General features: G+C 48.5%; 1 protein-coding gene across 5 annotated transcripts in view; it reads right to left on the reverse strand.

Moving 5' to 3' along the window:
• Positions 1 to 12,439, reverse strand: part of TARBP1 (TAR (HIV-1) RNA binding protein 1) — an 85,723-nt gene that overhangs the window by 7,100 nt on the left and 66,184 nt on the right. For 4 of the 5 annotated variants that reach the window (XM_035008480.1, XM_035008479.1, XM_035008478.1 and 1 more), the window contains 3 exons: positions 11,981 to 12,067; positions 3,783 to 3,979; positions 36 to 117 (listed from right to left, as the gene is read on the reverse strand). In XM_035008480.1, the coding sequence (XP_034864371.1) occupies positions 36 to 117; positions 3,783 to 3,979; positions 11,981 to 12,067 (366 nt within the window). The remainder of the gene's footprint in view (positions 1 to 35; positions 118 to 3,782; positions 3,980 to 11,980; positions 12,068 to 12,439) is intronic. The other variant, XR_004679859.1, reaches the window with a different exon arrangement.

The following is a 12,439-nucleotide window of genomic DNA, read 5'->3' on the forward strand; positions in this document are numbered from 1 at the left end:
CAGTAAAGAATTTACGAATGACACTCTCTGCTCACCTCCAGACAATAATCCTGCACTGGGTGAAATGCTGCAAAAAAGAAATGCTCCTGGATGCGTTGCCAATTCTTCTTGGCGTTCCTAAGGGTGAAAAATACGGTATGAGGTACAGACAAGTGAGACAACTCTAGTGGGGATAATCAGAAAGAGGTCTCGCAGAGTTTAGAATGAAAGGGAAATTTTGTGAATTTTATCTGAAGATTTATACACCCCTCCCTCCTACATCAACATGCTTTAAAAACACCGAGTTTGACATTTTGAAATGACAGTCAAAGACAAAGAAATAACTGTTTCAGAGCCTTACAACAAACAGTGACTCAACAAGAAGTGAACCCTCCGGCAGATGGTGCAGAGGCCCGCGCTCCGTCAGAGGTGATGGGGAGCGGACGTGGCTGTCCACTGGTACCGACAGGTACCGACACAGCCTGCCAGACGAACAGCTTACGTGCTTGGGGAAAAAGAATTCTGAAAGGGAACTATGAAAAAAAAATGAAAAACAAAAACAAAAACAAAAACAAATAAAAGGGAACTACATAAGAAATCTGGGTTGGAGTCTTCAAGTCTCCGTCCTGCAGTAAACACTTTTTCTACTCTGAAGATCCATAACACACCGCCCAACTGGACCAGCATTCCTGAACCAAACAAATGTAATACGAGGCTGTAAAGTCTTAACACATCTGCCAAGTTGTAAAAGGCAAAGGGGGTAGGGATAAAACTTACAGAACACGACAGGCAGGTTTCAGTTTAAATTAATGATCAACAGCCCAAAAGCAAAGTAGCAATTTTGAGGCATTTTCCTGCAAGAAAGTTCTCGTGTGATGGCTCCCCGACCCCCCAGCGCCCCCAGCCCTTCTGCGTGCCTGACGGCCGAGCCTCCACAGCACTGGGGGGAGAGAAGAGAGCGTTCACCTCCTGTGCCTCCTACCACCTGCCATCTCGTCCCTTCCCACAGGGCTCCAGATCCCACTCGCTCAACTGTCCCCTCGTTGCTACTAAGCCTGTTCAAAGGGCTGTCTGTCTGATCGGACAAAGGAAGCAGCGTACCACAGAGCCTTCGGTCGGCGTGGGAGAGAGAACTGGGGGCAATGGGCGGCATGGGAAGAAAAGCCACTCACGAGAGAAACCCCTCTGGGGGAGGAAGGGCAGGGACGGGGGAAGGAGATGGTCTGGCCTTGACCTGACACCTTTCTGCACTGTTCAATTTCCTAACCGTGAACCCTTATTTAAAACAACTAATGTGACAGAAAAGAAAAGAAAAGCCCTCCTCAATGCACATTGCTGCTACATTTCACAGAGGAGGTTTTGGAGGGAATTAACTGGACTGTGTTTTACCTTCTTCCTCGTCCTTTTTTAATTTAAGATAGGAAGTATTTCAAATATTCAAGTAAAGAAACGAATGGACAGCAATGAGCCTATGCCCGGACTGAATAGATAACATATTGTCCCAACCACTCCTAACCCACGTTAATTTGGTGTCCGCCCCACCAATGAGGCTGCTGACACAGCTCTCGCTTAAATCCAGTGGGCGCGCTTTTAGGCTCTCGTTTCACTTTCTTCAAACCCGTCTGTTTCTCCGCACCCCACTCATTTAACACACCATTTCCTCCCATTTTCTATGGCCTGCCTCTGATCTGCTCTTCCTACTTTGAAAAATGGCAAAAGCAAACCAGTAGAGGTCATGCTCAAGTTTAACCAATCCGCTCACCAGGAACCCGACCGGCCTGGCCTCCGCCCTGTCCTGCCCGCACTCACCGCTCTCGAGCCGGACCAGCACCGTTCAGCCGCACAGCCCGCCTCGGTGCTGCCCAGAAATCACCGTCCCCCACACTCCTCGTCTGCCTACTTCCTACCCATCCTTTGCAGGGCAACTCACCTGTTATGTTACTTAGAAAAGAGTGTGCACTTTCTCATCACAATCTTTACTTTTCCACTGGAGGACCTATCATGATTTAAGTTATTTTCTTTGTGTGACTGTTCACTTGCTGTCCCATCCACCTGGCTGGGAGCCACACGAGGCTGGGGCATCTACCTGGCCTGCTGCCGATGCCCTAGAACTCAGCCTGCACAAAACGAGTCTGCTGTGTATTCGAAAAGCAGGGATGGTCTAATACCCATGGTCCTTTATTTTTACTGGTTATGTCTCCTACCCGGTACCAGGATTTTAAAAGGAGTAAGGTATTTTGTAAAAGGGTGTTTTACTGCTTAATAAAAAAGGAGCTGAACCAACTGTTTTTAGAAATCAAAACACAGCTACCCAGGAACTTTGAATAGGATCAACCACCAACCAAAACACTGCAACACCAAACAATAAATCATGATTTCTTCACAGAGCAAACTATAAACTGACAAATGCCTATTCGTATGTAAAATTTATTTAGTTCCCTCACACTTCCTTCCACTGAGGGACTGCAGTGTGTACACACCCACCCACCAAGCAGAAACGGGACATTCAGGATTGCCTGAAAAGATAAGGAATTCTAGCTGCTGGAACATACCCAGAAAGGTGGGGGTTGTAGGCACTGCTAAGGTGAACAACTCATTTTAATGACTAGTCTTAGTTGGGACCAGAACTTGAGGCGGCCGTCTATACACCCAACCGTGTACAACGTATCAGAGGCGTATAGCTCCTTCCTTTGCACTTTGTCCCTCACCTGTAACCTGTCCTATGTCCCCACCTCTCTTCTCCGGTTTTCTCTGGTAGCCCATGTAATTATATTTTAGTATTTATATTACATTTGCTGAATTGAGGATCGTCCTCCTGAACAGCCAAAACCTCCTTTGCCCAATCACCTAAATGCTCTTTTCAACCAGTGGGTCGAGAGTAAAAGCACGCAGAAGAGCTAGAAGGCAGCTTATGGCCACAGAAGTCTTCTGTCCTGGCCCCACAGGGAGCTTTGCGATGACTCACAGTCTCAGTTACACCACCTGTTACCTTGATGGTCAAGCAAAGACCCCCTGTATGTTACTGGTTTTCCAAACACTATTTCAAATTCTTAACATGCTGCTTCCAACCTTTATCTGTTTATAAAAATTTGTGAGTGCTTTTGAGCATCTGAAAGAAACCTTTTATACTGATTGATAGTGCCTGGGTCTCTGAAAATTATAAAAATCTGGGCATTCCAGGATAGTGATCATCAATGATAATAATAGAAGAGTAAAACAACAACAACACTCCCTGAGAGCTGGGGAAATCAGTTCAGATACCAGGAGACACTAGGAGACCCCTGCCTGCCCTTGTGTGGTGGGAGCAGGGCCTGTAGAGAATGCGGAGCCGTGCAGCCCTCCCCTGCTCCGTCCACAGCACAGCATCGTATCTGCTTGATATCGAGCATCTGTGCAGGATTTTGTCTAGGAAATAAAGACAGTCTCTAAGAAAAGGAAAAGAAAAAAGCTTCCATCTTTACTTAGTACAACTGAGGGGTTGAGAGCATGTCTAAAGCCAGATCATTCTGCTTCCCAGCACTTCTTTGACAACAGAGCACGGTAACAGTCAGCAATACTAAAGACAGATATCTAAAGGTGTGTAAAAGATTATTTATAAAACAAAGGACCAAGGATAAGAAAGCAAAGAAAGGTTGAGACGGAGCTGACCACAATTAGAACCGTAACAAAATCACGCTCCGCCTCATCCGAGCTCTGCTCTCCGAGCACGATGGAATAATGAGAAGCTCACAAGGCCGAGGGACCTCTTCGTCCCCTCTGTGTGCTCTGCTGGAAGGAAAGTGAAGGGCACGAGCTTTGCTTACCCTGTTCCAGGCATGTTTTCCACCTGGTTGAGACTGGATTCAATAACAGAAGTCAGAGCATCAAATTCTTCAATGTGCAGGGTCTTACACATGCTCCAGATCTTCTTAAGAGCGACTAAGGCATACAGTCGGATACTGAAGTTGTGATTGAAGCACCACTGCAGCACGATAATAAGGGCTTGCTTCAGAATTGGTTTCTGGAAAGAAAGGGGGGAAATTCTTCACATGTACACGTGGAGCGTTCCACCCCTGGTTGTGTGATCACCAAGTGGACAGAAGGTAAAAATGCTGTGCAGTCCAGCTCTCACTGGTTCTGCGGGGGCAGGGTTCCTCCTTCCTTCTCAGACACATTAGCTGCGCTGGCATTAGCGATTTTCTCAAGGAAGAAAGATGCTTCCAGCTCTTTTGTTTCCATTTACGAGGCGGCCGCAGTCCATGTCCCCCACACCGCAGCGCCCGGGCTAGCGTGGACGGAGCGCCTTCACGCTAGCCGCCATGCACCCACAATGTGCTAACAGCAGCCCCTGGGCTGGAAACGTCAGAAAGGTTCTCTACACCCCCCTGTGCTGCACTTCCAAGTGCTTCTAAAGCCAGGGACCTCCTATGGTGCTGTTTTCCTCCCTGTCTTTGTGAACAACGGTTTCCCTCGTGATGCTCTTGGACCCGCAGAGTGCTGAGGGGGTGGCAGGAAAATTAAAAAGTGGGGAGAAAAATAATAAACGTTTAAAGTTCCCTGAAGTCTTTTCCTGTGAATTCAGACTGTTCCATCTTCACAGCCTGATTTCAGGCAGCGATAGTCCCTGACTTCCCAAACCACGGAGTTCCACAGACCGCAAAAGGCAAAGGAAGTGACCCAGATTAATGCGGAAACTAGATGGACAGAAACTTTTAATAGAATATCAGGAGCTACCTCGATGCTCGTACCAAATGGCTCATCTGTAAATGTTCGCGGGGTTGCACCTAGCTGAGTCCTATGGTTTCTACTAAGAACAACCATGCTCATGAAAGACTTTACCAACTCACTGCATGGTTAACAGCGCATTTCAATCTCCCAAAGCTTCTTTGAGAAGGACAAAATACAGATATATATGATCCTCTTTATTCCAGTGCTTTGTTCAAAATACGGTCAACATTTATCAAAGGTCGCTGTACTGTCAGCATCACAAGGACACCAGGGGGAGGATACGTGAATATATATACACACATAACTGTAATATACATCTGACCATCCCCGCATGAGGAGCAACTTCAACAAACACCTTCAGCTTGGGTCATGAACCCAGAGTCCTGGGATCGAGTCCCACATCGGGCTCCCAGCTCAGCGGGGAGCCTGCTTCTCCCTCTGACCCTCTCCCCTCTCATGCTGTTTCTCTCGCTCTCTTTCTCTCTCTCTCAAATAAATAAATAAAAATCTTAAAAAAAAAAGTTGAAACCAAGACAGGTTATCCAGGACATCTGAAACACCATGAGAAGAGAATTTAAAAATTAAAAAACAGGGGGTAAAGGGAATGTTAATTATTAATTACTATTTTATAGCCCTTTACAATGTTAAGAGGCACACATGTGAGAGTACCTAAACATAAACACTACCTACAGGGTTAGTTACGGACCACAAGTGCCGTGTATGTTGTTTATAATACGCGCAGCTTCAGAAGTGGGTTTTACTGTCCATGAGCTACAGGTCAGAGGACCGATGTGAAAATGAGGCAAACCAGACAGTGTCAGTAAAGGGACGGCTGTCCCAAACATGACATGTCTAAAACCGAACTGATTTCTCCCACAACCGACGGTGGGGTGGGGATGGGGGTCGTCCCATTCCCGACCCTCCTCCTACACTTATTCCATGCCAGTCACCGACTTCCAGGCAGGATGAGACCACTCACCTGCTATCCCTTAGCCTCAAAAGTCCCCTGGACCTGCGTGTGGCTCGCTCACTCACTACTTTCAGGTACGTGTTCAGGATCACCTCCTTGGGAAGGTTTCCTCTGAACCCACCTCCTGAAATAGCCGTCCTGCCCCAGATACCCCATCCCTAACCCTTGTTCTGAATTTTCTTCAAACCTTGTATCACCACCTGGGATGCCTGGGTGGCTCAGTTGGTTAAGCGACTGCCTTCGGCTCAGGTCATGGTCCCGGGGTCCTGGGATCGAGTCCTGCATCAGGCTCCCTGCTCAGTGGGAAGCCTGCTTCCCTCTGCCACTCCCCCTGCTTGTGCTCTCTAATAAATAAAGTCTTAAAAACCTGTACCACCACCTGACAGTATAACGTCTATTTATCACCTCTCCCTGCACCAGAATGACAGTGGAGACAGTTTTGTTCACTGCAGAATTCCTAGGACTGGGAACAAGCCACCAGGACACATGAAAGGCACAGGACAAATACTGCAGGGAGGAGGAGGGATGACTGCTCAAAGCACCCCTCCAATGGGGCCTGTGGCCAGTTACCTACGCTACACCCCCATCCCCGAGGTCAGAGTCTTCTCCCCAAGGAACAGGCGCTTCCTCTCCTCTGAGCGGCTCACACTGCTCTCTCCGCCCTTCTAAACCTTTGCACAGGGGCTTTGGAGCCCTCCTCCCAGGATGGTCTCCAGCCCCTCACTAACCTTTCTCTCCCACCCCTCCTAAGTCACAAGAGGGTCTGCGCCCATGCCAAGCCTCAGCGTGACATCCGGGTCATCGCTTCCCGGCCATCAGAGACACAGCCATGGGGAACAGGTTTGCCAGAGTCCACCCCTTGTCACAGACAACTATTCTTCTTTCTAAAACCTTAAAAGCAGGTATTCCAACTTTTTTTTTTTTTTAAGTTATTTGTTTTAAAGAGGAGTGGGGAGGGGCAGAGAAAGAGAATCTCAAGCAGCCTCCCCGCTGGGCATGGAGCCTGACACAGGGCTTGATCTCACAACCCTGAGATTGTGACCTGAGCCAAAATCAAGAGTCGGACGCTCAAACGACTGAGTCACCCAGGCACCCCCAGGTATTCCAACTTCTGACCCCCAAGCCCCTAGCCTCAGTCCATCTCCTACCCCACCCGTTTCCCTCCTGTCCTCCTCATGGAGCTCGTCCCAGTCACACGCTCCTTGCTGCTGGATACTGTGGAGAAAGCCCCTGCCTTTCCTGACCTTTGCAGGCACCGCGCCGTCTTGGTCTTTCTCTCCTTGAAAACAGTTCTTCCTATGACCTTTAGGACACCCTATTCTTAAGGCTGCCCGCCTCGCTCTCCCACATTCCTTCTCAGTCTCCTCTCCTGTCCCTTAAATGCCGGCGCTGCTCTGGGCTCTGTCCCCGGCTTCCCTGTTTTGTCAGGCGGCACACGGCCCCTGCGCTCGCTCCCACGGCTTCAGTCCAGTCAGGGCTCCCAAGCTTGCGAGCCACAGCACAGCCACGTTGCTTCTCTCAACTGAGATGTTCCTCGCACGCAGCTGCAGGAAATCACACAGAGGTCCCCTGTGCCCGGCGTGCTTTGTCCAGTGTCCCCTCCTACTAATGTTCGGCAGATCACGGCACAGCATCTCAACTGGGACACGGTCACTGACACAATCCACAGATGCAATCTGGTTTCCCCAGTGCTCCTTGTTCTCAGTTGTGCATGAGGTGCATTTGCTTGCAGGTCGAGACCATTTTGTCACATGTGTGGGTTCACAGAGCCAGCATCACTGTCAGGAAACTGAACAGTTCCAACGCCCAAGGATGCCCCCTGCTCTCCTTTTATAACCACCCCCTCTCCTTCTCACACTCCTCTCCCCACAGCCGCTCTGTATACAACTGGCAGTGTTGTGAAAAGTATGTGAACCTTAACCTGTTAGAGGTTAGCTGTAGACATGGAATCTGGTGGCCAGCTCGACAGAAATGGATCTTTATCGCAGAATCACTGGAAGCACTGAAGACATGGGCTCTCGGCTCGCAGCTGAGCGACCAGGAGCTACGCTGCGGAGCCAGGCGACCACCACTCTCCTCCCCGACCGGGAAGCCGCGGCGACTCGCACAAGCAGAGCCACAAGCTGTGCTCACCGAGCCAGGACCCTAGCCCCCAGCTGACACCATCCCAGGGGAAACAAAGGCCCCCACGACTCAGCTTCTCAGCAGAGGCCCACTTCTGCTTCCAAATCCTGTGCAAGTGCGGACGACCTGAACCCCTGGCTACACGAGGTTTTCAAAATAGAGGTTTTTGTGTCCCGGGCTCAGCAGAAAGGTGTGCCGAACCCTGAATCTTCAGCAGGGACCAGAGCACCCCGATTCATCTGCAGCCCCTCCACGCCCCCCGAGCTACACTGATGGCAGCACATAGTGATCCTGCACGCCTGCCCCTTGAGGTATCGGAGTCGTAGTCCCTAAACCGATGACCACGTCCAAGTCGTATTTCCTAGTTGGACCTCTTCTTGAGCCCCAGAGCCCTACATGCACCTGCTGCCTCCCATGCCCCTGGGGCTCCCCACGGGTGACAAACCCACAATTCCATCCACTCATCACCATCCCCTCGGTCTGTTCTTCGCGCTGCTTTCCTGCTCCGGTGAAAGGCGCCACCGACCGTGGCGGCCCAGGTCACTTCCCTGCTTCCCGCCTTCTCGCCACCAAAGCCATCCACCGAGCCCTGGCGTTCCTTGCTAGCACATACCTGTCTCATCCATCCATCCGTCACCTCCACGCCATGTCCCAGCACAGCTCGTGAGACAGCATGAAGATCACTACAGTTGCTTCCCAGCGGTTTCCAGATTCGTCCCCATGACTAAACCAATCCTACACACCACACTCAAAACACACAAGTCTGATCACGTCACCCTCCTGCTTAAAATTCAGCAGCATCTCCCCAACGCCCACTGCATAAAGTCTAAACTTCTCACACACACAGCATTTATGGTATGTCCATACCATGGTGGAGCTACTTGTCCAAGTTCACACACCAAGGAGGAGGTAGTGCTAAGATGTGATGCCAGGTCTCCTTGACTCACATACTGTGCTAATAACCTCCTTGACCTGCTTTACAAAGGCCTTTCTGTGCTGGGCCCTGCCTGCTCTGCAGCCTCCCACCAGAGTCTCCAGCGTCTTCCCGACCTCGACCATGCCCCGCTTCCTTGCACTAGCCCGCTCCCCTGCCCTGTCCCGCAGGTCTCTGTGTTGAACCCGACGTCCTCCCTGTGGGCCGAGATTCGGAGGTCTCGCGGGTGCCCCCACAGCCTTCTGCACTTCCCCCACCACGCGCTCCCAGAGCTGTGTCTTGCTTCCCTATCTCCACGGTCCAGGGCAGTGCTCTGTTACAGGAAGCACTAAGACCGATCCTGAATGAATGAAACAGAAGCCTTGATCCCCAAATCTGACAGGCACAAGGACGGACTAAGGACAATTCTGAGAGGCGAGAACATAACTTCTGTGTTGTTTAATCCTTACAAAGATACCGCGAGGTAGGTAGTACTACGTCCAGTTTACATCAAAGGAAAACCAGAGGAATCAAGTCCAAACACCTAGCTTCCCCTTCAAATTTCTTGCCGCTCTCCTATAACCTTAATCCTCATTCCATGCTTTACTTGGACTTCCTTAGTCTTTACTAATGTCCTTGTCCTGTTCCTAATCCATCTAGGACACTTGACCTCTAGTTCTCGTGTCCCCTTACTCTCCTCTTGGATTTGCTTGTTTTTGATGACCTTGTCAGTTTTGAGGAGCAGTGGTCAGGTTGGCTGGGATACGGGTGTTCTTCTCATGCCTAGACTGGGGTTATGGTGTTGGGGAGGGAGACCACAGAGGCCATATGCGTCACATCCTACCAAGGGAACGGACTATGGTACAAATTACCGCTGTCACGGGCGTCCCCTTCCATACTCTGCTCTGTGGAAGGACGTCGCTAGGGCAGCCCACACTGGGCTGGGTGGTTATGCGCCCACCCTCCTTGAGGCCAGAGTGACCACATAAATTATTTGGAATTCTGCACAGGTTTGTTGTCTTTCCCATTTGTTTATTCAATCATTCACTTATATCAGTAGAAACTTGTGAATATTTATTTTATTGGGTTGTAATCCAGTGTTACTGTATTGTGTTGCTTGCTTCAGCTTTCGCAACTAGGAGGTCTCTCGGCCCCTGTGCCTCTCTGCAGATCCGCCCCACATCCCCGTGCCCCCGCTGGGGCACTTCTTTTCTATTTTCTGCCCCAGTTCTAGAATCAGCTGTTTCTCCAAGAAGCCTTGGTTCCTTTTATGAGAGAATGGTATTAGAAACCAAGATATGGGATACAATCCTTTTATGAATCCTATACTCAGATACGCTGGTACTGCCTGTGATCATTTGCCTTGGCCAAGACTGAGATACACACCGTTCGGGACTGAACACCAGTAATACCATCTCGTATTTGCTGATGAGGTTTGGACACACTGAACAAGCTGACAGGACAATACACAACCATGAGCACACTAAGGGGGTGTTTTTCCCCTCTGCTTTCGATCTCCATAGAACATTTAGCATTCTGCCCTCTTCCTGTTTGGCGGTAGTTTTGAATCTTCTCTGACTACTTAGCACAGACCTGTACAAGTGCAAATATTTCCATACTTTGAGGAAAATGGAAAGTCTTGAGTGACTGTTTCCAAGAAGTCTTTATAAACAAAAACGTATTTGTTAGGTAACAACAGACTTTGCCACAGACACTGTGAAGGATGTGGACATAGACTAACAAAGCATACTAGTCTGGTCTTTCCTTAGATAGCTCCATTTAGATTTCTTATTTTTCCAGAAGATACTGAAATTGAGATTATTCTATTCCACTAATCAGCATTCCTTCTCTGGATGCTTTGAAAATAAATAAATCTAAAATATGTAATATACAGTGAGTATAAACAGGGCTGAATGGGAAAATAACCTATTATTGGGGCGCCAGGGTGGCTCAGTCATTTAAGCGTCCGACTCTTGATTTCAGCTCAGGTCATGATCTCAGGGTCATGGGATTAGCCCCACGTCAGGCTCCGTGCTGAGTGTGGAGCCTGCTTGGGATTCTCTCTCTCCCTTTCCCTCTCATGAATGAATGAATGAATGACTCAATCAATCAATCAATCAATAAATTATAACCCGTTATTTATTCCAGATTTAGTAGAAGCATCTTCTAAGATGAATTAATTTTCAGAACTTGTCTGGACGGTTCTTGCGTTATTTCAGCCACCCTGACAGAAGACAGTTCCTTACCTACCTTGCCTCTCTCAGTAGATGGCAAGCAAATCTCTTTCCTGAACATATTTAAGATAGGAAGGTAACATGTGATGTTACCTGATGATAGAGCTTGCCTGATTTCAGCAGAGGCTGTGAACCCAAGTTTTAAGGGAACCGTAACTCACACACTGCCATCTGGCTGACAGACACTGTAAGACACCTGTGATTTCAAGATCTCAGGATTGTAGGAGTGAAATTGTGGTGGGGGGAAAAAGATCTCGGTCTTAGAATTCATGAAATGGGTTAACAACTAAATTTGATTCTTACCACTGTTTAAAGACAAGAACACTTGAAGAAATTCTAGGAAACCTCTTCTCCCCTGTGTTTTTCTTTTACTTTCAACACCAAAACAACACTTCTTATTCCATATATTCAGGTCTCTCCCAGAGTTCACAGCTCAGTGCACTCTTCCCTGTAGATTCAGTAATGAAGAATCTTGCTCTACATCTCACTGGCAGGACTGCCTGAATTCTTAACCGCTTTGCCAAAGTGATTAACCAGAATTAGCTACGATCTCTACTTGTCTGTGGGGTAAACCACTAGGGAGACTGCTCGAAGCCTGAGAAAGAGAGAAGAACTCACACTCCAAACGGTGACCCACAGCACATCAACCTTCAATTACCCAAGAGCTTTTAATACTTGGACCGTAAGCATCTTTGCATGAGCACCTGTTCAATAACTACGTCAGTCAATGAACAGTTAAATGCAATAAAGGAAGTCTTACTTAAATCATCTTATTACCTGTATAAAGTTAAGAATCTATCGCTAGAAATTGCCCATCAATCTGTCTACAGATTTAGGATGTGCTCAGGCATGCATGCCTCGGTGTGCATGTGTGTAAGTGCGTTAACACCTGCCTGTGGATTTGTGGCTAAGTACGTGTGCACAGTAGGTGAGTAGTGGGAGGGAAGACGAGAAGTGGCAAAAACCACAAGAAATATTCTACATTTAAAAAAAATTAGTACAAATATATACAATTCTATTTTGTAGGTTTAAACTCTTACCATTTAAACTCACCTTTTCTGGAATATTTTGAGTGATGATGTCCAAATGTGACAAAACGGATAAAAATGTACAAATGCTTGTCTTAAAGTTTTCTTCACCCTGAAAAAAAATCAGATAAACAGTCACTCAAGGCTTAATGTGATGCCGTGGGGCCCAGGACGGCGACCGTATGTGAGGCGGGATGTGACGCAGCCCAGGCCCGGACGGGGATCCAGGATGGAAGACACAGGAGGGAAGTAACTTCTGGTAGCCAAACACCAACACAACACTCAGCAGGCACCACAAGGTAGGAACTGACTTCACTGTGGAGTAAGTGGTACAGCCAAGGGTGTCTCACCTTAGAAGAGGTGCAGGCGGCCCAGGGGAGCAGGAAGGAAAGAGAACAGTCGAAAAGTGAGTAAGATGAACAAAATCAGAGGTGACAAGAAGGCGGCGGCAGCGAGGCAGGAGTTGGGGGGCGGGGGGGACGGC

Source organism: Mirounga leonina, unplaced genomic scaffold (genome assembly GCF_011800145.1).
Source record: "Mirounga leonina isolate KUSES-001 unplaced genomic scaffold, KU_Mleo_1.0 Mir_152, whole genome shotgun sequence".
Lineage (NCBI taxonomy): Eukaryota > Metazoa > Chordata > Mammalia > Carnivora > Phocidae > Mirounga > Mirounga leonina.